At 43.4% G+C, this 23,521-nt stretch overlaps 1 protein-coding gene across 1 annotated transcript in view; it reads left to right on the top strand.

Annotated features, from left to right (window-relative positions):
- Positions 1-662: 662 nt before the first annotated feature.
- The window catches only part of CPS1 (carbamoyl-phosphate synthase 1), a 103,903-nt gene continuing 81,044 nt past the window's right edge, over positions 663-23,521 (top strand). Inside the window, exons 1-7 of the mRNA XM_050899842.1 lie at positions 663-801; positions 3,023-3,129; positions 7,358-7,502; positions 15,957-16,066; positions 20,164-20,308; positions 21,374-21,463; positions 22,192-22,248. Coding sequence (XP_050755799.1) covers positions 7,380-7,502; positions 15,957-16,066; positions 20,164-20,308; positions 21,374-21,463; positions 22,192-22,248 — 525 coding nt within the window. The 5' untranslated portion in view covers positions 663-801; positions 3,023-3,129; positions 7,358-7,379. The remainder of the gene's footprint in view (positions 802-3,022; positions 3,130-7,357; positions 7,503-15,956; positions 16,067-20,163; positions 20,309-21,373; positions 21,464-22,191; positions 22,249-23,521) is intronic.

Here is a 23,521-nt window from a genome sequence, read left to right as displayed (position 1 = left end):
TTAAAACATTTCTTTATACTTTTTTGTTTGTGTGGGCACCCAAACAAAAAGTGACATTCAGTCAGAATAAGGAAGAAGTTTCAAGTTACAGTTGCTGTGTTTTCCATCCAAAAGTATGAATGTATCCATGTTTTCTTCAGACTGGGCTGTTGTCAGCCAAAGACCCGTGAGGAGAACAGGCTGAATTTTGCACTGTATCTCAAGCCCTCACCAACCTGAGGTTTGCGCATCTTATTCGAAGTACACTTGTACATTGTGTTTCCCATTAATTTACATTGGCTCAGGGCTCAGATCTGTGAGTTCTCCTTCACCTAGACATGCATGTTTTCTGTGAACGAGGACTGCAGGGTTGCGACTTAGGAATAACATTTCGTTGTGCTGTTAAAAACAGGTTTTGTACTGTTTTTCATATTGATTATTCCCTTCCCTTGTATTCTTTCCATATTTAGCTGAGTCTTTGGCTAGTAGATACAGAGGACGAAAAAAATAAATGAGTGTGAAGATATAAAACGGCCAAAAAAAATTAAGCATCTGATCATGTAACTAATCTGATATGAACTTGCCATCATTATGATGGCTGTGAGTTAAATTTTTCCAGATGTTCTCCCTAACAATTTTTACTCAACTGTGTTATTCAATAGCTGTTTTTCTTCAACAGGAAGGCCTTTCTCAGTGACACTCGGAACTGAAAAGAGCAGATTTTCTGAAACTCTCCGCAAAGTAAAATGGTCAGCATAAGGAAACAATGGAGTGGAGTTGTGGATGAGTGCAGAGTATGCTGCCCTGATACATTTTAATCTGGTGGGTAAAACTGCCTTTAAAATCTTACAGTTGAATGCTGCCATGCTTACAAAATTGTGCACGACTTTAGGGAATAGTTCCCGGCGAAGGCAGCAGGCCTATTTGTAAAGTAAGACATCAGCTGCCCTGTCAGGCTCATGTGTTACTGGATCACAAATCAGGAGGATCACAGAGATTTTGAGGGAATTGCAAGAGAAGTGCCTGCCACTACCACACAGGCAAATTAAAAAAAAAAAAAAAAAAAAAAAAAGGCACAACAATTGATTTGTTCATTCTTACTTTTTGTTGTGTTCCTGTAAGTGAGTAGTAATGGGGGAAACTGAACTTCTGTAGACAGGGAGGGTGACTTCTTTCCTCTGAAGCATGCTGAAGGGAAAGCAGCTTTCAGGACCCATGGAGCGTGGTGGGCAGGAGGGTCACATCAAGGAGCTGGGAGAATGTTACTCGTGCAGAGAAACTGTGGAAGGACGCAGAGAGCAAAAAGCCAGGTCTTGGGATAGAAGGGACTAGGGACCAGAGAGGACTGGGCAGTTTGCATCTCAGGAAGGCACTGAGTTGGATGGAAAACCAGCTGCAAGCAAGAGCACACCTATAAGGACACAGAGGGCAGATAGAAGCAGTCCATTTTTAGTTCTTGTTCTTGCCTTGTCACTTGGAATTGTTTCCATCTAAAAAATAAATCATGAGAGTTTATATTCAATCATCCCTGTCTTTTATTAGCTTAAAAGCAATTTGGTATTCTTTGGGAAGCTCAGGGTAGAAAAAATTTTAGGGTGAAGTCTAGTTTACTTGGGCTATTGTCACATCCATTATATGCTTTACTGAAACTGGAATAGGAGGATGAAAGCTCACAGTTTTACCCAAATGTATTCAAGTCTATGATAGAATAATAAGTAAAAGAAAAGTCAACAATCAGCAATGCTTGGCTTTTTGGATAACAACCAGCCTCCATCTCTGAGGAATCAAGCAGGTGGATTTTTAATAAGGTTTATTTGGCTTGTCAGTAAGTTAGGCAAGCAAGGAAAGTGGTTATCAATGTTTATGCCACATGAAGGCACTCTGAAACAATAAGAGAGCATACAGGCTCGAATGTCTGCTGTTTACTCAAAATTTGACTGAGACTGAAAGGGAAGAGGAATTGCTATGGCCAAACTTTGATCTTTTTTCCATCTAAATATATATATCTGTAGTATACTTCTGTCAAGGTACCAGTTGGCAGGAGCTGTCAGATCCCAGGTGTTGCAAATGGATTAGCCATTCCCCCAAATCTTGCTTCATACTAACCTGCACGTATTGTTCTGCCAGGTTTCATGAACTTTCGCAGTCATACCTCTGTGGATATGCAGTATCGTTCATGTGATGTGAATTCCCAGCTGCAGGGCAGTGCCAGACTTGCCTTCCAAGCAGGTGTGCTGTTGAGCTGCACACGCGCAGGAGATCTGATGCTTCCATGAAACTTTGATCTCCATGTGTGAGTTCTAGAGAGTCAATCTGTGCAGGCAGAGTAGACACAGCCAGTATTTCTAGCTGTCCAGAAATCCTGAATGAATATATGAAACCATTAATTTCTGCTAATTCAGAATTTCTGTCCGAAAAAGAGAGGATCTGGCAAGACTTGAATTTGCTATAATTTGAAATGTAACTTTTTAAAATTTATCATCTGTGCTGAGGTCAGAACCATGTCTTAAAATTTTTTGTCACATCTACAAACCTTTTTTCCTTCGTATATGAAGGCTGAAGTTCTCTAATAATGAACTGCTACTGTTTGACTGGACTTCAGGAAGAAGGAAAAATGTCAGGATGTACAATCATGTGAGTTGGTAAGGGTAAATCAAAATGCAGCACCTGAATCTGAAGATTGTATTTTGATCTGCTATGAACCTCTCCCATTAAAATTTAAAATACCCTTTTCCCCAGACCTCCTCTAAAATAGAACAAACTATGGGAAAAAAAACCCACATTCTGGCTGTGGCTTAAATAACAGAATTCAGGAGAGCTGAGGGGTGAGGCTTGCACTTGATTCTTATTCCTTTCAGTTTCTCTCCATATACTCAGGTGAAGATTAGCCTTAGTTTTGAAATTCTTGGCTTGTCGCACTTTGCATCACAATTACCATGTTTTCTAAACGTTGTGGGTTTTGCTTGAAATGCTTCATTTGATCTGAGATTGGCTCAAAGCAGCAGATCTGAAAGTGTAACTGAGCTTGCTTTCTCTCCTGCAGCAATCCAAGAGGATCAGGTGATAGGGGATGCCTGGATGCTGTTAGTTCATTTGCATGTGAACAAGATAACTTCAGTTTATTCCCCCCATCCCCGTACTGCAAAAAAAGTAAGTTATGATCTCTGAGGTCATGGGGTTTGATAGAGTTGTTAGCAGTATGCTGTGAACAAAAATTGTTATCTAGCTCATACTTACACATATCCACTGCAGTGATCTTGCTTGATAAACTAACACCTGATTAGAAAATGTGTGGCAAATCTTAATATTTTTCAGGCACTTTCAAAACTCTTCCTATAAGTTTCTTGGGAAGCAAGTGGAGCTTGCCTTGAAATGGAAGACAGAGTTTCCAAATCAGTTTGAGGGCTTTTCTGCTAGCTGTAGGGATGGAGGAGAGTATTTGTCTTGTTCCCTGTGGCAGCAGAGAATTTCAGTTTTACTGGCACCTTCAACTATTCTGCCTTTCCACTCAATATTTTTGAAATGTGTTTTAGTTGGGGCAAGACAAGGTGGTGAGAAATCAGACACAACCTGACAGATGGCAGGAGAGATTTCCAAGAGCATCTGAAGGACACTTGGGGGGAAAAAACTCCTCTCTGATCTCAGCTACAAGAAGGACAGTCCAAGCAGTTCACGTGGGCTGCTTCTTATGCTGATCCCAATCCAGGGGAGACTTATGCCACTGGAGCTCCACTGAGCTGGAGGCAGTTACTTGGGACTTGCACTGATGTGTATTTGGGCCAACGTGCCCACAAATTGGCCCTAATCTCTTGTCTTTCAAGTAAGAACAGAACTATCTTATGCTTTCTACAGAGAACTTGAAAATGAAAAATCCTGCATAGCTTAGTTGCTTATAGCAGAGCTTCCCAGCTGTGATGAGTGGCTTTGGGAGCTTCCATTTTGGGGTGCCAGTCCTGGGGCACCTAAGCGGGGCCTCAAGTGCTCTAAGCACTTCTCTTCTGAAAATCAAGCAGTTTGTTTTAAACCTCTGAAAATGTAGGCACTTAGCTTTCTTTGAATGTCTTGGCCCTGGGGATTTACAAAGCCACAGACCACTGATTTTGTTTGATTTTTACGGTACAGTAGGACGGTGTGATGAATTTCACTTCTGGTGTTTTTCACTTGTAAACAGTACGAAAAAGCTCCTCATTTTAATGAGCACTTTGCTCTCCTTGTCCTACTCCCTATCTGTGTACGATATAGCGTAAATGAATATGAAACAAAAGGCAGTCTGCCTTTCTCTAAACAGCTATGCCAAGTCTAAGACCATGTTAAGGAAGCCGGAGTTGTGAGTACTTCCCCCCTTCCCTCCCCGCAGTATTTGAACTGTTCTTGTCTGAGTGAATCTTCTGCCTTCATGGCTTTACATTCCTGATTTCTCTGATATGTGTCCTTCCTCCAGAGCCCCTGCCCAAACTTTCTTTCCTGAAGGGACAATATGATTGCAAGTCATGTACTGGCAGGCAAGTTTTAAGCTCAGGCAGTGTGGCTGCATCTCCGTAAAACCATTGGTCTCTGCTCTCCTTTTTCCACTCTTCTATGGTTGGTTTCTTTTTCCTTATTGATTCCCTGTTTCATAGTGATTCTGCCTCTTCTGGTCTTTATGTTAAGCGAAGCACATACTTAAGATCTGTCCAAACCACAGAAGGCTTGTTTGTATGTTGACAGGTTTTTCTGAACTGAGGCTTCTCTCAGGAATACCTGATACATTTTCTGGCCTTAAAGACTCAACAGTTCATCACCTCTTTTTAGCACGTTGGCAGTGAGACAAATAGCTTGGATGTTTTTCCTGTATTTGGCAGAGCTAAGTTCCTCCATCATGGTGGAGGCTTTGAAAAGGAAGGTGGTTCTTATGCTGGAGGGATAACCTTCCTAATCTCAGAAGGTCTGAGGTGGGCTTAATCAATTTTGATAATAAAACATGGATGGAAAAAAGGAGGACAGCAGGGTCAAATCTATAGCAGTAGTCAATGGGGTATCCTTGCTGTGGAGGTGATGAAGGAAAGCAGTTTTTTGCCTGTTGTTCCCCCATATAGCATTTCATCCCTAATGTACAACTGCCACATTAGATCTGTGTATGTAGTGCAGATCCCTGACAAACTGAATCCAGTTCATGATGTGGTTATGCAGCTGTTTTCACCTGGCAAAAGATGCTGCTCTGCCAAAAGGCATGGTCCTTTTTCTGCTCACTCCTGACCCCCTGTGTTCATGAGTGGCCTGCTGGTGACAGGAAAGGGTTGGTTTTTAGCTGGATCCATCTGCCTCATTGCGCAGCCGCATTGAAACTCCCGTGGCTGGGGGTAGTTAGGAATTAGCAGTTAGGGTGCTGAAACTGCCAGCGTGGATTGGTTCTGGTTCAAACACGTGTATACCCAGTGCCCAAAGTAACTTCCTGATGTAGGTAGAAAGTAAAATAGAGTGCAGAATTTGCCCTTCAGTATAGCCATAACAAAGGGTAGTGCTTGTAACCTTCCAAATGCTATGTATGACATTTGTGGTAGTGTAAAGCTAACGTAATGTGAAATGTGACTTTGGAAGAAAGCCAGCTTCTGAATTGCATGTGTGAGCGCACGTGTGTTTGTATATTAAGACGACCTTTCTTGTACAAGGTAGAGGTCTTTGCAATCCACTTATAAGCGTGCCTTTGCTTTCTATATGTCTTCTTTCCCGTGTGTATCTCCAACGTGGATCGCTACAGGCTAGAGCCAAGCAAATAGAGGAATAGCTAACAAAACCATTTCCCAGTTCCCTGTATTTATTTTTTTGTTGTTGTTTGTTTGCAAAAAGTGAAATCCGTGTCTCTCAAGCTCCTTCTATGAATCAAAATGATTGTCAGGTATCTTCTTGTAGGAAAAATGGTTATGTCTTTCCTAAACCACACTCAAGTTACCAGGGAACATTGTTGGCTTGCTTGTCCCAGCTCTGCACACTTGTAAAGCTCATGTTAAAGCAGCCAGCTCCTCTACACCCAGTCTGTCTTCCACCCTATATCTGTCTGTCTCTTTCAATCATCTGGATTCAGGCCTTTCCCATGTGTTTCTCATCCAAGTCTCCAATAAGCTCTCCACATCACAGAGAGTACCCAAACCCATTGCCCTCTCTTCTCTTTCTTTTATTACGTGCATGACTGTTCAACCTGGTGGTATAATGAGCTGTGCAGGAAATATTTTTAGGTGATACTGGCATCAATTTAGACTAATCTCAAACCACTGTATACCAACAAGTCCTGATTATTACTGTGAGTGATTAGAAAAGGTCACCTAAATCCTTTACAGCAGTACGTGTCCAGCTGCAAAAAAAAAAAGTCCGTATATATCTTTTTTTTTCTTGCTCTGAGCTAATTGAAGCTTTGATCAGCTGGGTTTCAAAAGATGCCTCACCATTTTAGTTCTTGAAGAATAATAATGTGCATGCTTCTCCCACAGCTTTTGTCTTCATTAGGCATTTTCATGTCTAGCTAATGAGGAACACGATTCTTTTTGAACCATGTAGTGTAAGGTTATAGGAAGTATGTGATAGTCACGAAGGTCTGTAGTCAGTTAGGAGATAGCATATGGAGCATTTCACCTTATTTCAGCTGTTGTCCATTGAAATTTTACCAAAAGATGTTTTTCTCTGGCAGCCACTTATTTTTCCTGGTCATGTCCTTTTCATTTATTTGGGGAGGGGCAGCACTTTGGGACCTGTGCTAGGGCTTCTGGTGACTGTGTACTCTCCAAACACAGAATAAAAAGACTATGGTTTTCCACAGAATTTGGTCTTCCTACTTTACTTCTTTTAGTACAAGTATGCTCGTAGCAGTCCCAGGCTGTCCACTAGCTAATGTGTGGACCCCAGATCACACACTGGAGAGCACTCAAAAGCACACTATGAACAGACTCTCTTAATTTGCCTAGACCACGTACTGTTAGGAGAACAAATGTTCCTTGTTTCTTACTGAAACGTAAAGTGTTTGTTTCAGAGCATGAGGACTGGCTTCATTGCTGTGGATGTGATTTCTCTAGCAGGTTTTGCTGTCTTCCAGCAGGCAGAGCTAGTGTCTGGCCTGTGATGCAACCCCTACAATAGTGCTCAGAGACCAACCTGAAGAAAAGTGTTGCAAGGGTGTCTAAGCAAGCACCCCTCCGAGGAGGGGCGGGAGGAGGTGGGGCTGCACCAGAGACTTCTAATGGCAGAATAAATGGGAAGGTGTAAGGCAGCGCTGTACAGTCAGTCCAGCACATTTGCTGTGTCTCTGTTCTCTTCCCCTGTGATCTGCAAGAGTATATTGTCTGCACCAAATCTTGAAGAAATATATACAAGCAGATTTTTGTTTTGTCTTGTTTTCTTTAAACTTTAGTTACCTATCGGCAACTTTCAAGATGACAAGAATTTTGACAGCTTGCAAAGTGGTGAAGACTTTGAAAGGCAGATTGGAGTTTTGCAATGTGTCTGCTGATCATTGGAGTTTCTCAAGGACTGGTACCAGGTTGTTGAGCATCAAGGTAACAGTAACTGAGCTACTGTGGTTTAATAGATGTGTTTGGCATGCTGAGAGATAGCTTGCTGCAGATAAGAGCTTACCTAGACACATAGAATTGAACCAAAGGAGATTTGTCTGAAACCTAAGCAAGGGGGTTGCTTGGCTAAATGGTTTTATTAGCTAAGTAAACACACTTTCTGTGTAGTCTGGAATGGAAATTATAGGCTAAATTGCACCAAAAGGTGGAAGTTCAGGGTTTCAGTTAATTATTATATGGTATTTTCTTTAGAAACACCCCACCCTTCTATAGGACTGATAGCTAACAGAGCAGATCTTTCAGTCCATATGAGCATGAATCAGCTAGATATTTAAAAACATGCATCACTTGAAGCATGTGATCAATCCTATTGGATCCACAAAGGATCTATTTTCAATATATTGGAAACCATGATGGCTCTGAGATTAATCAGAGAGGTAGACAACTCTTTGTGAATGCATCGGTGTATCAGCTCTTGATTTACTGGGGCTGGAACCCCTTAGTTCACTTCCCCAACTTTCTTCTGCTCGTTGTTACAAGAGCTGCATTTGTGCAGCTTTGCTAGTGTAACACAGGCAGGTGTGGCAGAGTACAGTGGTGAAATGGGACTTTCTGTGTGAATTCTGTAGCACTGGCAGTGTTTTGTCATCATGCACTTTGCATTGAAAAGGCGCTCTTGCATGTGTATCCTGTTGAATCAACAGCATAATAGAATTAACAACTGGAGGAGTGATGTTTCAGCGGGTGGTGGGGAAGAGCTTTTAGAGACATGGGCTGCAGGTACCCAGTGGATGTGGCCTTACCTGGCAGGGTGGAGCAGAGGGCTGATCAGTATCATTTCTGTCCGCTAAGGACTAGGGTTTCTCTCACCTGTCCCACAGCCACTGATTTTTCAGGAGTTCTCTGAGTTCCTGGCAACAGACCCATTACTTTTAAAACAAAAATTGGCTGCAGAGAAAAATCGAATGAGGAAAGAGTCATCCCTATTTTCATCCCTTCCTTCAGCATGTGTGTTCTCATTTTGGCTTTGTCTCCCCGCACTTAAAAACAGAGCCTGTGTTGTGACTAGTGTTCTTGCTAATGGACCTGTCTTCGTCTTCCTGAGAGCGCACAGCAGGCATGAACTGTTACCTTGTTCACTGTCTTAAAACACAGCACAGTAATCTTCCTCCTAGCGGATCGATCCTGACTCTGCAATCAGATCTGGCTTAGGAGGAAGTTATTCCTCCTTGTGATGACAACAAGAGTCCTTCTTGTGAATTAGAAAGCCATCATGGCTACCAGTTTCCACAGCTGCACCATTTGAAGAGGAAGTACGGCTCTGACATGAGGAGCAAGTTCCTTGGTTGTTACTCAGGCTGGTGAAGCTATGTTGGTTTGACACTGACCACACATTAAAACTATGTCAGAGCCCTCAGGTGGGGCAGTGCTGTCTCTCACATCTTCCAGGGCAGGTTCCAGCTTCTATTGTTCCACTTTGAAATCTCAGCACTGGGCTAGAAAGTGTCTCTTGGTGTGACAAAGCAAATTGCGATACAGTTTGAACAATCTCTTCTCTTTGGGCTTTGTGCTTCAAATTGAAACGGGATAGGAGAAAATGGAGACAGTTTTACTGCCAGTATTGCTGGATGAGTGGAACCTGTGAATGCGCTAAGAGGTGCTGTCTAGGGAATAGGAGCCCAAAATTCATACTTGGCTGCTTGGTTTATGGCTGGTGATGGCCTGCAGCAGCTGATGCTATGTATTGTAGAACAGGAGTGCATGCAGATAGACTCAAGTTCGCTAGGGTTTTAGAAACTGTCAAGCCAACTAAGCAGGACTGAAGAGTTCTGCTGGAATGCCATCCTTGCTTGTCTCTATTGCCTCTGATACCTCTCTTGCTTTTTGGAGCTGGTTCAGTTATTTCTGCCATGCTCTGTAGAGTACAGCAGTTGAAGCCTTGTGATGCACAGAGAAGTGAGTTCAAAGACACTTTAGTCTGTGGTGGTAAGTCCGCTGCAGAAAAAGGCATCTTCCACTGGTAAAGCTTTGCAGCCCATGGTTAGGACTGCTGGTTCAGCTTTTGATGAGACACCATCTTTATTTACACATCCCAGGATAATTCTGGTAGGCACCTGCAGTAGGCTGGATCTGATGCATTCTCATACTGATGGATTAGCATCTGAAGTTTGGATTTGGCATCTTAAATGACAGATTGATGGTGTTAGGTACATGTTTTGTCACTCATTCAAGGACTGCACAGTGACAGACCTACAAGGTGATATCTCATAATGCTGAGGCATCCAATTAAAAAGTTTCATGCTCATGGAAAACTGCTGCTCTGCTCTAATGGAGTTACAGTACCAGCTGTTCTAGCATCTACCTAATTCTGTGCTTGTAAAGCTAAAGAGTGATTGCTTAAAGCCAACGACACCAATGCTGAAGGCAAGGAGAATGAATACCTGTTAAGAAAGCAATGCCAAGTGAAACCCTTGGGAGCTATTTTAACCTCAGTCCCAGCAATTGCAAATACACCCGAGGTGGGTCAGAATGAATTGGGCCCTCTTTCTGTTTCAAGGTGTATGACAGGATCTATTGCAGGGCGGCCAAGACGTACTGTGCATCTGAAGTGCTGAGTCCGGTGGAGCATTTGTACCTGCACTGTGACTAGCTGGCTCACCACAAGGTGTGGTGCTAGCCAGCCAGCCCCAGAAGTCTCTTTCTGACATATATTATGTGACATCTTCTGCCTTGGCATTGACACTGGGGAAAGTTGTTTCCTTATTAGACTTGATTATTTGAGTTCAATACCTACAGGAGTTTGTGCTGTCAGAGTGGATGCTTGAACTCATGGAGAGTAAGAAGGCTGATATCTAGTGTAGTTTAGGAGCCTGTGGCTCTTGAGATCCCAGCTCAGACTTTTAACGCCACGTTTGCCGGGGGCCATGTGATTCTGTTTGGATTCAGAATCTGGAATATAAAAACTCGAACCTTTCCTGGCCTGGGGCTTTTGCTTTAAGATGGTGACAGGCTTATATACCTTTTTCCATGGGACATACAGAAGCACAAGTGGAAGAGACTCTCTAATATACATATGCAAACAGTAAAGCAGCACGCCTGAGGGAAAATTTAAGGATAAGTGGTCCTAAAAAGCCAACCTGTTGCATAGCTTTGTGTCAGAGTGTGGAAGTTAACTGTAGTTGTGAGACAAGTGACCAAGTAGTGACTTATGGCTGGGTTTGGTGTTCCAGCCATCATTAGAGGTAATGGATATTTGTAAGAAGTTTGGAGAAGGAGTGAAATGCAAAGTAATTAAGGTGTGTGGGCTAATGGCAGTATAGGTAATGATCCCATTCTCCCATTATTGCAGGCTTAAATGAGCGTTTAGTTGCATTTTATTGCTTTTTCTCAGTGGGCTATTTTAGGAAGCATAAAAAAATACAATGAAAACATGTTTCTAACCCATGTATAAGCTAAGTAAAGTATTAGAGAGCATGAGGGAGAGGTGGTAGTTTTAGTAGAGTGCCTAATAATTCTTCTCCCAAGTCTGTTTTCTGTCCAGTTAAACTCAGCCTATGTGGGGAAACACCATTGTAGGTGAGCAGTCTGAGATGTGGGGACTCACAGGTCTGTATTTCCCTATTGCATCCTATCATTCAGTTCTAAAGGAGACATGGAGCATCCGTGAGTGAAAGAGGGGCACAGAGAGCAGGTCAGAGACCTCTATGGGCTCTCTGTAGGGGTGCTTAGCATCACTGGTTTTGGAGTAATCAAGCTTCTTTATAATTCAGGAATGGGCAGAGAGACTGCAGCTCAAAGCTCGTATCATTTAATGCTCATCTGAGGCCAATGTAGTTAAATAGGGACGTAAAGAGTAGTACGAGCAATAAATAGGTGGCGTGTAACAGTATAGCTGGCTCAGTAAGGAGAGGATTGGGAGAGCTATAAAAATCACCAGGAGCAAGCTAAAAATACAGTTAGAAATGAGAGGGAGAGGAGGAAAATTTTTGAGCACTGGCTTTAGAAACTATTTCAGATTACTGTAAAAGGGATCTTCAAATATATTTTGAGGCAGGTGGAAAGTAACTGAGAAAATGACTGCACAGGAAGCAGAGGGATGGGTGAGGAGGTGAAAGATCAGTCACAGCTACTCCACTCCTCTTCATTCCTCTCCCTTTGGAGGTGAAAGTGAAGGGGAGGTAAAATGGGGCTTGTTCCCTTAGGGATGGGGGGAACTTAGTGAGCTGCTACTGTGGGGGAGGGAAGGGGTGCTTATTTCCTTGGGTGCTCAGTGACTTCTGCTAGATGCCTCACCGGTCTTGGTTCCCCCTCCTCCTTTGATTTTTGTCACGAACAAATATTTGCAGCATTGTTGTGAACAACCCTAAGAAGAGTTCAAGCTGTAGGAGCTGTGACTTTTCTACCGTGGTACCTGTGTTGCGTTTCTGGCTTTGCTTTCTCTTTGGCTTGGATGGTAAAGGAACTAATCCAAAGCTTCTCCCTAAAGTTAGCCTAAGTGTGAATCTTCTTTGGTGTATCCTAAGACACTGACCTGGCTTTTGGTTCATTCTTTATTCTTGCCCTTTCTTCTTCTCTTACTTTTAGCCAGAAGCAAATGTGCTAAAATAAAATTGTATATATATGAAAAAGGTTGGCAAAGGAAGTCTTGACTGTTAGCAATGTCCAGATAGATTTCCAGCCTGTGATGGCATAGTACTCACAGGAAGAGACATTTTTCTATCAAAGAGAAAACTCCTCCTTTGTTGCTGGTTATTTGGTCTTGAGAGAGTAGATGTAGCACAGACCTGGCGCCAGCTTTCTACTGTAGAAGAAATCTGGTGGCTTTTGGCAGCTTCTGCACTTCTGATATGTCGGCTGTTATGTAGCCAGCCAGATTTTTGTGCCAAGAAATGCGGCAGAGGCTGTTGTGCTGCGTGGAATCATGGCCTACCTTAGAAAGGACATGTTTTATCATCATCTTACTGGAGGGAAATAAACTGGCCTGCACTGAAATTGAGTCCCAGCTGTGTCTCTGCCATATATCAGTGTCCATCCTGGCTTCAGTACTCGGCATACTCATAGTGCTCCAGCAGCCCAGTGTTCAGGGTTCAGCTTGGCCTTGCCAAGATAAACCAAGGGATTTCTTTGGAGGGGAAAAGCTTGACTTCCTTGACTGGTTACTCTGTGAGGCAAGTAGAAAAGAGGAAAAATTACCTGTTCACTTTCCAGTACAGGGGTTTATAGCAGACACACTTTAAAAAGCAAATTGTACTGCCGATCTTTTGAGATTTTGTGGATCTTTGTCATCCATCCCGTAGATGGGAAGTGCTGCTAGAACAGGGAACTAACTGGAACTAAATTACTCTGTTTTTTTACTTTTTTTTTTAACTGCTACACTGCTTTTTTTACTTCGTGTGTGAAGTGCTTAGTGAAATGGGACCTGAACTAGTTAACTCTTCCAGTTGCTTTGACAAAATGCACAAAATCTAGCAGTACCGCAGCAACAGTGTGACCCTTTCTGTTAGCCATCTCCATCCTCAAAGCTCTTCAAGAGCCCTGCAGCCTCTCTGGAGCACAGGGAGCTCCGCTAAAGGTAAAGCTACTGGCGTTTAGGAAGGAGAAGTCAGATTGCAAATGGTGTGTCTCACATTGGGGGGGGGCTGTGGAAGAAACATTTTAGTTGAGACTACAACAGAGATTTATTCAAGACTACACGGGGATGCTTCTGAGAAGGGTAGAGACAAAAGGACCTCATGGAAGCTCTGAGGGTTTTGTTTATTTTTTTGCTGCTGTTTTTTTTTGAAAGTGAAAATCTCTCCCAACTAATCCCTGATTGAGCCAACTGGCCTTCTCTGTAGCCTGTAAATCACTTTTCACATTAAAAACAAAACTGAAAAGACAAGGTAGGCTGGCAGCTTAGGGATATGGTAACACCTTTACTGGAAATGTAAGCAAGAATAATTGCTTCTAGAATGCTCAACAAACAAACCAACCACTTAATTAAGAATAATAAATCAAGTAAGGGAGGGAAACATTTGAACATCTATCCCTTGCTATAGCTGAACTTGCAGGCAGGTTATTGTTGCTCAGGGACATTCTTCTGCATTACTTGAACACTGTGCAGGGGCTCTAATAGTACAACGGGGGCTTCTGTTCAACAGAAATTATTTCTGTGCTGGTCTGGTATGTAGAAAGGCAGGTGGTCTGTGGTGGGAGGAAAGGCGTGCAGATTCCTGTCAAGTACTATAGTGAGGGTGAGGCTCTAAAGGTCACAGTGATTGCTCTGGATTTTGGCCCTCAGGAGTTAGATGGATCTTAACTTTTCTGGTCATTCCACCGTTGTGGACTTCGCTTCCTGAAGGATTCTCCCAGGCTGTTTGCAGTCGGGACGGCGATTCAGGCGATTACCCCAACTTGTACCAATGAGTGGTACGACTTGCTTGAACTGGAGTTGATATTTGGATGGACTCAAATACGTGGCCTGCTGGGGGAAGGGATCCATCTCTTGAAACCAAGGCTGAGAGAAACCGGTTCCTACAGCCAGTCTCCCATGTCGGCAGCATGGGCTGGATTTTCAGCAGGCTTCAGAAAGGGCAGAGGTCCTGTCCAAAGACCATTCTGAGGCACACAGGTGACCTCTGTGCTTTGTAACACTTTGAGTGTGTGGCAGCTTTCTGTAATGAGAGGCTTAGTGAGATTAGGGAGCTGACTGAACTGTAATTTTTATTTGGGCTAAAACTAGAGGATTTAGCCACAAAAACTAGATTTCTAACTGGAGAGGGAGGGGTTTTTGGTGTTGCTCACTATCCCATCCAATGGTGTGGGAAGGTTCAGAAAATGATGGCTAAACCTTTTGAGAATGACTGGATGTTTGACATTAATGAGGAAAAAATGCAAGGCTAAAACCATCCCAGATGCACAGAATTCAATTACTCGGCAGTGCAGTTTGATTTTTAGTGTATTTTGCAGTACATTAGTAATTGATCTGTGCAGTATTTGTAACTGCAGAGGAGCTCTAGATGAATGTTTGCCATGATTGTTACAAAATGTTCAATGCTGGGAATGAAATTTCTCCATGCTGTGATTGTTCATCTGATTTACAGCTAATGGAAAGTAGCTCTCCTGCTCCTTTCTACAGCAAATTGATCTTGATTCTTCTTTAAAAAAATCCCAGTAAGAGGAATTGTTCTGTAAAAAATACCCAATATGAAGTTAAATCATGGCGAGAGCTGCTGTCTGGTGGACACGCTTGGCACATCTCCTGTGGCACAGACCATTGAGGTTTTTGCACTGGTGGTCACTGTGACTGCAGCTCTGTGCCCAGGAGGCAGCTGCGATTGCATTCCAGAAGTGGAAGTTTCTCAGAGCCCAAAAGATTCATCGTCCAAATTCTTTTAAGCCCAGAAATTCATTGGCAAATCTATTTCCAGCTTTGCTTACTCTCTTCCCCTGCATGTCATCAGTGATCCTGCTGTCTGAAGGAATCTCCCAACTCATTCTGTCATTTCTGTTGTGCATATGCTTGTTATTTTTTTTCGTAGAAGCTGGAGTTCCAAGGTGGTTTCCCATCCAATTCCTGGACAGGCTAAGAAAGGTTTAGTTTCCAAATGAGGCAAAAGAGGGTGTGTTTAGTTTTGTATGTGCAAAGACCCAGCTGTGCCACTGAATCTCTTAACGACTTTTACAAAAGTCACTCTCTGTGTCCCATTTTCCACAGCTTAGTGATTAAGCCTGTAAGGGATCCCACAGTTAGTGTGGGACTCAGTTCTGCTAAACACTCTCTGAAAGAGGTGCAGTTTTATGGGAAGTTTTCCTCTAGGCTGCTTGTTCCATATCTACCTCTTCCAGGACAATTTATGCCTATCCCTGAGATAACTGAGACCATGAGTGTCCGTCTGATCCATGAGTTCCTCTCTTCTTGTGCCCTACAGCAGAGTGGACTGGTATTTGGAATTTTGCTGTCTGACACCAGTCCAACTAAGCATACACTTATTTTTAGTGGCTTAGCTGTACAGTTGCAACAGAAGTTAAGCACCTGTCAAAGGTCACAGCTGGATGAGAGCCAGCGTACTCAGTGGCAAGCCTTGAGCAAACATTGAGGACAGAGGCAATCCTTTCCCTACAGAGTTATGATATTGGTTAATTGCAAGATATAATGGGTGGAAGAAATGAACAAAGTGATATGGAAGGGTGATCCCACAGTAATAGCAGCACATGCTCTGCTTGCGGTGAGGTTTGCCAGTTGCATTGGCCTCATTAGCAGCACAATGTTTCCTAAGTGTTAGAAAGAAAAAGAGCATCAGGAGACTAGTAAAAGACAGTATCTTGGCAGCTGGGAATGGGAGAGAGGCAGGAATACTTACAACGTGAGGCATGAAAGGCAGGTGTCCTAGGTGTTACCTGTATAAACATCTAGCCTTTTCCTCCTGTATTTGAGTCTCTTCATGTGCCTTTCTCTAGGTGCAGACAGCGAACCTGGTGCTGGAAGATGGGATGAAGATGAAGGGCTATTCTTTTGGCTATCCATCCTCCACAGCAGGGGAAGTTGTATTCAACACTGGTCTTTCTGGGTAAGGCAAAAGCAAATGAGATATAGGCACCAAAACTTCTCTGGGAGCTTGTTAAAGTGTGAAAGCTGCTTTTCCCAAGCACGTAGGGTCCTGATCCAAGCATTTAGTGTTCTGTATAAGAAAACACTATATCCAGGGATACAGAGAGAGAGAGACAGTTAATGAGGAGACTTCAGGCAGTCCTCTTGTGTCATAGCATTTGTGGTGATGAGCAACTTTAAAGACTGATATAACTAACCATGATAGTGACGTATGTAGGGATCTGATCACTTCCCACTGAAGTGCAGCCATTGCTGAGTCAGAGCAGAGGAGTTGTCTTTCTTCTCCCTTCAGTGCCCTTATCAAATATAGAGGTTTGAAGCACCTGCAGCCTTCTAGGTAATGGAACTTTGGCTTCCGAGAGCAAAATTTTTAAATCCCAAGGTTCCCAAGTTGGTCACCTATATGACCCATCCCTTAGGATATTTGTTGGCTCATACCACTGTTAAGGATGCATTTAAACTCTGTGCCCTTTCGAGCTAAAGGGTAGGATCAGGTTCACGCCTAACCTAGCATGACTCTCTGTCCTCTTGAGTGGTAGAAGCCAGTGGCTGACTTAGGATGGCAGCCAAATGCTGCCGGTGCTTTTGTTGAACTGCTTGAGCAGAGGAAATCTGCCCAGAGGAATGAGGCTTTTGGTTAAGAGAGGGACATGTCTCTGGAGAGGTGAGACAGCTCTGAGATTGTTGATGCTTGAGCTTTTTCTGCAGTCATTCGTAGCTGTCTTTGCCCAGCTGCCTTGCATTCCCCAAATTCTGCTCTCCTTTGGAGAAACCAGTACTCACAGGATGAGTTTTTAAATGACCTCATTGGTGAGAATGCTAAATTGCTGCGGAGGGGAATCTGTTTGCAAAGTTTTGCATTAGGAGGCAATTATTTAAGTATTTTGACAGCACTAATTACTGGCTGTGTTAATATACCTGCCAACAAGCAACTGTTTAATATAGATCAGAATGATGGAGGGCACCAGAGTTCTCTTCTCGGTGATAGATTATGGGCAATAAATCTTGTCACATCACAAAAGTCAAGGAGGACTTGATGGATTAATTTCCTCTCCACATGTTACTGTGGCAGCAGAAACTGTGTTTGCTCATTTTCTAGTGATTTGGAGAGGAAACCTGTGAAAGAGAGATCTCTTCTGTGCTGGGGAGCATATGGGCATGGAGGGAACATTCAAAATGTAAGGTTGTATCTTCAGAGCACTCTCCAGGAACGTGACCTTGATTGATTCGGAGAAGAGGAAGATAAGAGTTTGCAGCATTGTTGCAGACTGTAAAAGTGACAGATTTGCTACCAGTCCAGGGATTGCTATTCAGTGAAGGAAACTCTGTAGGTCTGCCTAGTGCTCCTGAGCAGAGATCAAGACCTTGTGTATCCAGAGGAACCCAGCTACCTCTTTTCGTTGACACAGTAAGAGGCTAAGTGCCTGTGTGAAGGAGGTGCCCAGGGTTGGGGCCTTTTACAGACTGTCTGGGCACGTAGCAATTTGTCAGCATAGGGAGCAAGAGGCTAGTATGGGGGTGATTTTGCCATGGCTGCTGTTAAGCCTCAGACCACTGCTTTCTGTGAAGTGGGTGTTTCTAGACGTTGAGTGGGGTCAGCATGGGCTCTGTACTGGGATGATTAATATGCAGCTCTGCACCTTGTCTCCTCATCCGGACTCCCACGTTTTGATTCATGTCATAGAACTGGGAGGCAAAGCACTTTATGTGCGTACAGCTTTCAGGCTTGAAGTAGCTAAAGCTGGCTGAAATGTTGTCATATTACTCTGGAATAGAGGGCAAAGAGCACTGTTTTGGGGGTGGAATGTTGAATTTTCATTAGAAAAGCATGAGGATGAGCTTTTCAGAAACACTTGCTCAAAAACAAAAAAAAAATCCTAGTGTTGTAGCCATCTGTTTGGTCTAGGAACAAAAAGGAAGAAAGGAGATTTCCAATTAAGAAAGAAGAAGAATTACAACCCATAAAATGTTCCCATGTTTGAAACAGCTCAGTAAACACCTTTGTCTCCAATAAGTCTGCGTGTGTTTCCCATGATATTCTAGTGAGAGAACTGATTGACAGGAATTTACTGAAATCAGGCAGGCCTTTGGGCAGGCACAGCAAGGATTAGACCTTGCAGCATCTTTGGAGCTCGTGTTCCCATCTGCTCCTCTGTGCTCCACAAGGCATTGTGCCTGCTTAAAGGGCGTTGCGTCTCAGTGCAGAGCTGTGCCTTCATACTCCAGCCAAACCCAATGGCTCTCTGTCCTTGTTTGCTGATTACAAATAACATGCAAAGGTTAATTACATTAGCTTTGTCAGTAACAAAGAGGTTTTTTTGAAGCATAACCAATTGACTCGGAAGGAGAGAGCAATGCCAAATGTGCACACGCCATGCACTTACTGCAGTTCTGTGATCACACTGCACTTTGTGTGGTTGTTTACCTGCAGCAGGAAGTAGAGATTTGAACAGCAGGAGAGGCTTACCCTAAAATATTTCATGGCCGTTGTTCATTCGATGTGTCATTTCTCAGAGCTGGCTCGTGTGCTGCGTTGTCTATATCTGCCTGCAACCGTTCTGGGTTTTGTGAAGAGTTTCCCAATGTATGACAATTAATCTTCTGGCAGTAAGTCCGATGTTCCATAAAAATGTCTCTTGTGACTTGCTGATATCTGGTAGATGGCTGGAGCTGCCAATTATGTATTGTTTAGACAATAATGACAATAATAAACTATATTTTGTATAGGGCAGATTCATCCTGAAGTGTCTTTATGCATTTGGCTAAATATTTGTGTGGATAACTTCATCTGTTGCTAAATTACAGCTGCTTTTGGGTTGAAAGACAGCAATTGTTTAATGGATTGCTGCAACAGTATGCTACAGTATAAGGGAGAAAGTGAAGGACTGCGTGATAATTTGAAGCTGAAGAATAGGAGCATGGACATGTAGACCATGTTTCCTCTGTCCCCCTCTTTGGGGCTGAAAGTGAGACTGGATCTACTGGATCCAGAGCTGATACTTTGCAAAATCCTAGGTTTGATCCTCCACTGCAGAAGAATGTTCCACCACGCTTTTAAATCTGTCCTTGCTGAGAAGGGTATTCAGGCAGGTGCTTGAACAAAGTTGCTGTTCCTGGGGCTTCTGCCTGGGCTAAAGATATAAGGACATGCTTTGGGGCCTTGACCAGGGTGGACTGCTGAATCCCAAAGCATTGCCTTCTTCAGAGATACACAAACCAACTTCCAAGCACTTAGGAGTCTTGTCAGGTGAAATGTGTGGTGTCCTGTGGGTAGGAACCTGGAGATTGCCTAGAAGAGAGGCCAGGCCTCTGCTGGGAGAAGCTGCAGAAGTGGTACCATAGCAGGGTTTGTTGACAGCACATAGGAGAGAACGCAGAGTAGTAGTGAAGAATCACAAGGATGACTCATAGCTGCTTCCCTGATCCCCAGACAAAAAGATAGGCATAGATTTGTCTAGCTGCTCCCCCAGAGAAAGAACAGCTACAGCCCTGAACATCTTAAGACTTGCAAGCTCCAGACTGGGGAAGGGACCAAGTCTGGGCAAACAGGTCTGTTGTGTCTGCTTTTCAGTTTGAGCTTTCTGTTGCCACTGAGAGGGGCAAGTTCTTACACCACACGGAGGGAAGAACACAGCAATGACAAAGCACTGCCCACATGGTGTGCCCAGGGAATGACCAAGCCCCCAAGCTGTTATCTGTGGGTCAAGTGCTATGCCGTACACTTACTGCAGTTCTGTGATCGCTCTGCACTTTGTGTAGTTGTTTACCTTATGTTAAATCACAAGGAGTCTGTTAATAGCTCCTGTGCTTTTCTTAAATGAAACGTGAGAATCCAAAGCCTTTCCTTGTTCTCAGTATCAAATGTTTAATCACAGATGGCAAAGTCAGGGCAGATTCACAGATGTGTTTGCTTTTATACTGAGAATGCTTTCACGTTAATACCATTTCTGTCTTTTTGTCATATGGGAATTCAGACCTGTCTTGTTTTCACTGGCTCTTTTGTTTTCCTTTCAACTCCAGACCAATGTACTTTTCTTCTATTGCTTCTTCATCTAGATACACTGAAGCCTTGACAGATCCCAGCTACAAAGGACAGATTCTTACACTGGCTAACCCCATAGTTGGGAATGGTGGAGTTCCTGACACAGCTGCTTTGGATGAAATGGGCCTCAGGAGGTTTCTGGAGTCTGACGGGATCAAGGTAACAGTGGGAGATGCAGAGCTGATCGAAGGGTGGTGCTAGCAGCCTGAGTGTGTGTGTGCACAAGAGTTTACCCTCACAGAAGTTAGAAGGAATCAGTGGTACTCAGCCTTTCTTTTTCTTCTGGATATTGTCCTTTAGAGGAATGGTGGCAAAAGATAATCCATCTTGCTTTCTGTACCAGGCCATGCGCTGTCTGAAAGCAGTGTATTTCCCATCAGTGATAGACATGCTATGGTTTTTGTGAAGTGGTGTCCTGGATGGCTGCTTTTCCACATTCCCTTTTGCCTCATATTTATCTGTGTTTGCCCAGGACTGGTTGCCACAGAGAGATCAAATGCCACCGAGAACGAGAAGTTTCTGTGTGCTGAGACTTTTCTCTATATGCCTGTACTGCCACAAAGAGGGGAGGTGACAGTTGTGTGGAGAAGGCTGTACGTACTAGTGCAGGAACCGGTATTTACACTGTGGTGACAGGGCATATTGGCTAGGAACAGGGCTGTGTCCATGCAGTGGTGGCAATACTGAAAAATGAAACAAAACCATGTAATTGCAGAACCAGTGAAATGCTTTATCTGTCCTGAGGTGAAATGACTCCTTTATAAGCTATCTAACTCCACTGGAAAATGGAGCTGACTTCTGAAATGAAATGTCACTTAAAAGTGAAAAGCTTTCTTAAACAAAAAATGAATCAAAACATTTTGTCTTGTCTTAAATTGCCATTTTCTGTCTAACAAGAAGTGTTTTCTCAGTTCAATGCAATTTGCAGCTTTGGTTACCTGGAAGCCACATTATTCTATGAATTTCCTAAGTAAAAGGGCCCACGTACAATCATGACAGAGCATGAAGTCTGTACCCCTTTGCCAGGTACCTGTTCTGTGCAATCCCCTGTGAAGACTCAGATTTGCTATCTTTTTGTTATATAAGAGCAGCCATACCGTGTCTGCCTAGCCTCATGTCCTGTCTGTGATATGGTTTGCAGTGGATGAATAGTGAAAACTCGGAAGGTACAGGGCAAGTACAGAGTGATCCTTCAGTGCAAAATGACGTTACTTCTCTCTGCAGGTTTCAGGTTTGCTGGTGCTGGATTACAGCAATGAGTACAGCCACTGGCAGGCTGTTAGGAGCCTGGGAGAGTGGTTGCAGGAAGAACAGGTGAGCAATCCTAGGGGTAACTAAATTATGAGAACAGACATGTATGTATGGGAACAGGAGGAAGAACTGCTGGCTTTGAGCTGGTAACCACTCTTCTGCTCAGATGTCTTCACCAGTCTGTACTGGGCTCATTCTGTGTTCCTTAGTTCTCTGATTCTTCATCCATTTCTCTTTTTCAGGGTGCAATGGTATTTCCAAGATCTGTCCAGAAGGAGTGTTAATTAAATGGGAATGGTTGGTTCTCCATAAAAACAATACACATTAGGTTATATTCCATTCTCTTGTCAAATGTTTCTGTAGTGCTGCTCCTAGTGGTTGCCACAGTTGTCACCTCAAGAGACGTTAGCTGCCAGAACCCCACTGACTTGAAGCCGTGGAAGTCAAGGATGTGTCAGTAAACTGCCACTGACTTGTGATGGCTGGGAGGGTTAGGTGCTCATAAGTAAGGCAAAATGGGCCTCAGAAATGAGACAGATATTTGCCACATCAGCTTTTTATTTTGTGCTTTTTAGTGCAGAAACTAGATTTGAAGAACTAAACTATTTATGAGTGGGAATAGGGAGGAGAAGTGAAGAACGGGAAGTGAGGCAGCCTTGGTGGTAATGCTGCTAAGAGCCAGAGCTCCTTAAACAAGAACATTTTCTTCTTGGCAAAGTGATCCTGGCTGCTGTCTTCCTCTGTCTTAGCTGCTTGTTCTCTAGCTTATCCTTCTCTTATGTTTTCTTCAGGTGCCTGCACTGTATGGGATTGATACCAGAATGCTGTCCAAATTAATTCGTGACAAGGTATGATCTGCTTCCCTTGATCCAGTTGCATTAACCTTGCTATTGCTGGGCACTCTTTCTAACAGTGCAGCAAACCTGGGGTAGCAATGCTACTGCTGGGTTGCCTTGACCTCAGATGCTGCTCACATCCCTGTGCTCTTCCAAAGGCTCTGTGTCTTCTGTACAGCTGAGGCAATGCTCTGATCCCAGGGAGCCCCCTCTCCCTGGCTCTGCTCTGGCTTTCCTGTTCTGCATAAGTGAACCAGCACAAGCTGATATAAGTGAAAGGCCTCAGGTAGCTGTCTGACTAGTGTGTCAGACACAACAGGTAGCAGTGTCAACTACATGTTGCCTCAGATAGTAACAGTTAGAGAGAGCAACAACTCTGTGAGATATTGTGGACATTAGTTCACAGAGAGCACCGCCTTTGGTCAACGGAAATTCTCCAGCTCCTCAGAGACAAAGGAATGCCTACAGTAACCTAAGCTGGATTCCTAACTCAGGCTGGTTTTCTTTGGCTGAAGCCTGTTACTATTTTTAATAGTCATTACTTTTCTCTGGTTTCCAAGAGCTGACAATTGAAGGACGTGAGTGGGATTATGTTACCAAATGGAGGTTAATGGTAAGGTACGCTTCACACTGGCTAAAACAGTGATCAAAGCCAGTCTGAATATAAATGTGCCCTGGAGGCTCTTCTTTTGTAATGGATTATTTGAAGCTGCTCTTTTCTTTAGATGATCAATTTGCAGTCTGCAGTCCAAGCCCACACCCCCTCTCATTCCACAGAGCAAAATATGAATGACCCAGTTTGAATAGAGGAATATTTGTAGAAATTAATTCTTACGGGAAGACAGGGCGTTGACGTGCTCTTATAGACAGCAGACAAGTGCAGTTCAATACAATAGAAAATGGCAATACGTTTTCTACTTTCTCGAGACATGCTATTTAATGGATCAGCGTTCGTTTCATCCAAAGTAAACGCACTTTCAATGTTTATCCTGTAACTTAGCAGTGTATGGTAGTAATGCCCATTATACTGGGACTCTGAGTGGTGTTGGTTTATGGCTTTTAAAATAGTGCGTAATGTAGCCTTTTCTCCCAGTCTTCTCAGGTTGAAAAAACCAGCTTAGTATTTCACTCCATGTCTGTTTATAAATTGGGGGTGAGAACAGGGCTTCATTATGATAAATGCAGAAATGAGCAGTGACTTGTTAAACTGGACTCTAAAGGTAAATGCAGGGCACCATTTGGCTGAGTAATGTGGGAGCAAGGTAAGACACAGGATTCCTGTTTT

The sequence above is a fragment of the Gymnogyps californianus genome, chromosome 7, assembly GCF_018139145.2.
Source record: "Gymnogyps californianus isolate 813 chromosome 7, ASM1813914v2, whole genome shotgun sequence".
Classification (NCBI taxonomy): domain Eukaryota; kingdom Metazoa; phylum Chordata; class Aves; order Accipitriformes; family Cathartidae; genus Gymnogyps; species Gymnogyps californianus.
The sequence above is the reverse complement of the archived record's forward strand: the minus strand, read 5'-3'. Positions and strand labels throughout refer to the sequence as shown.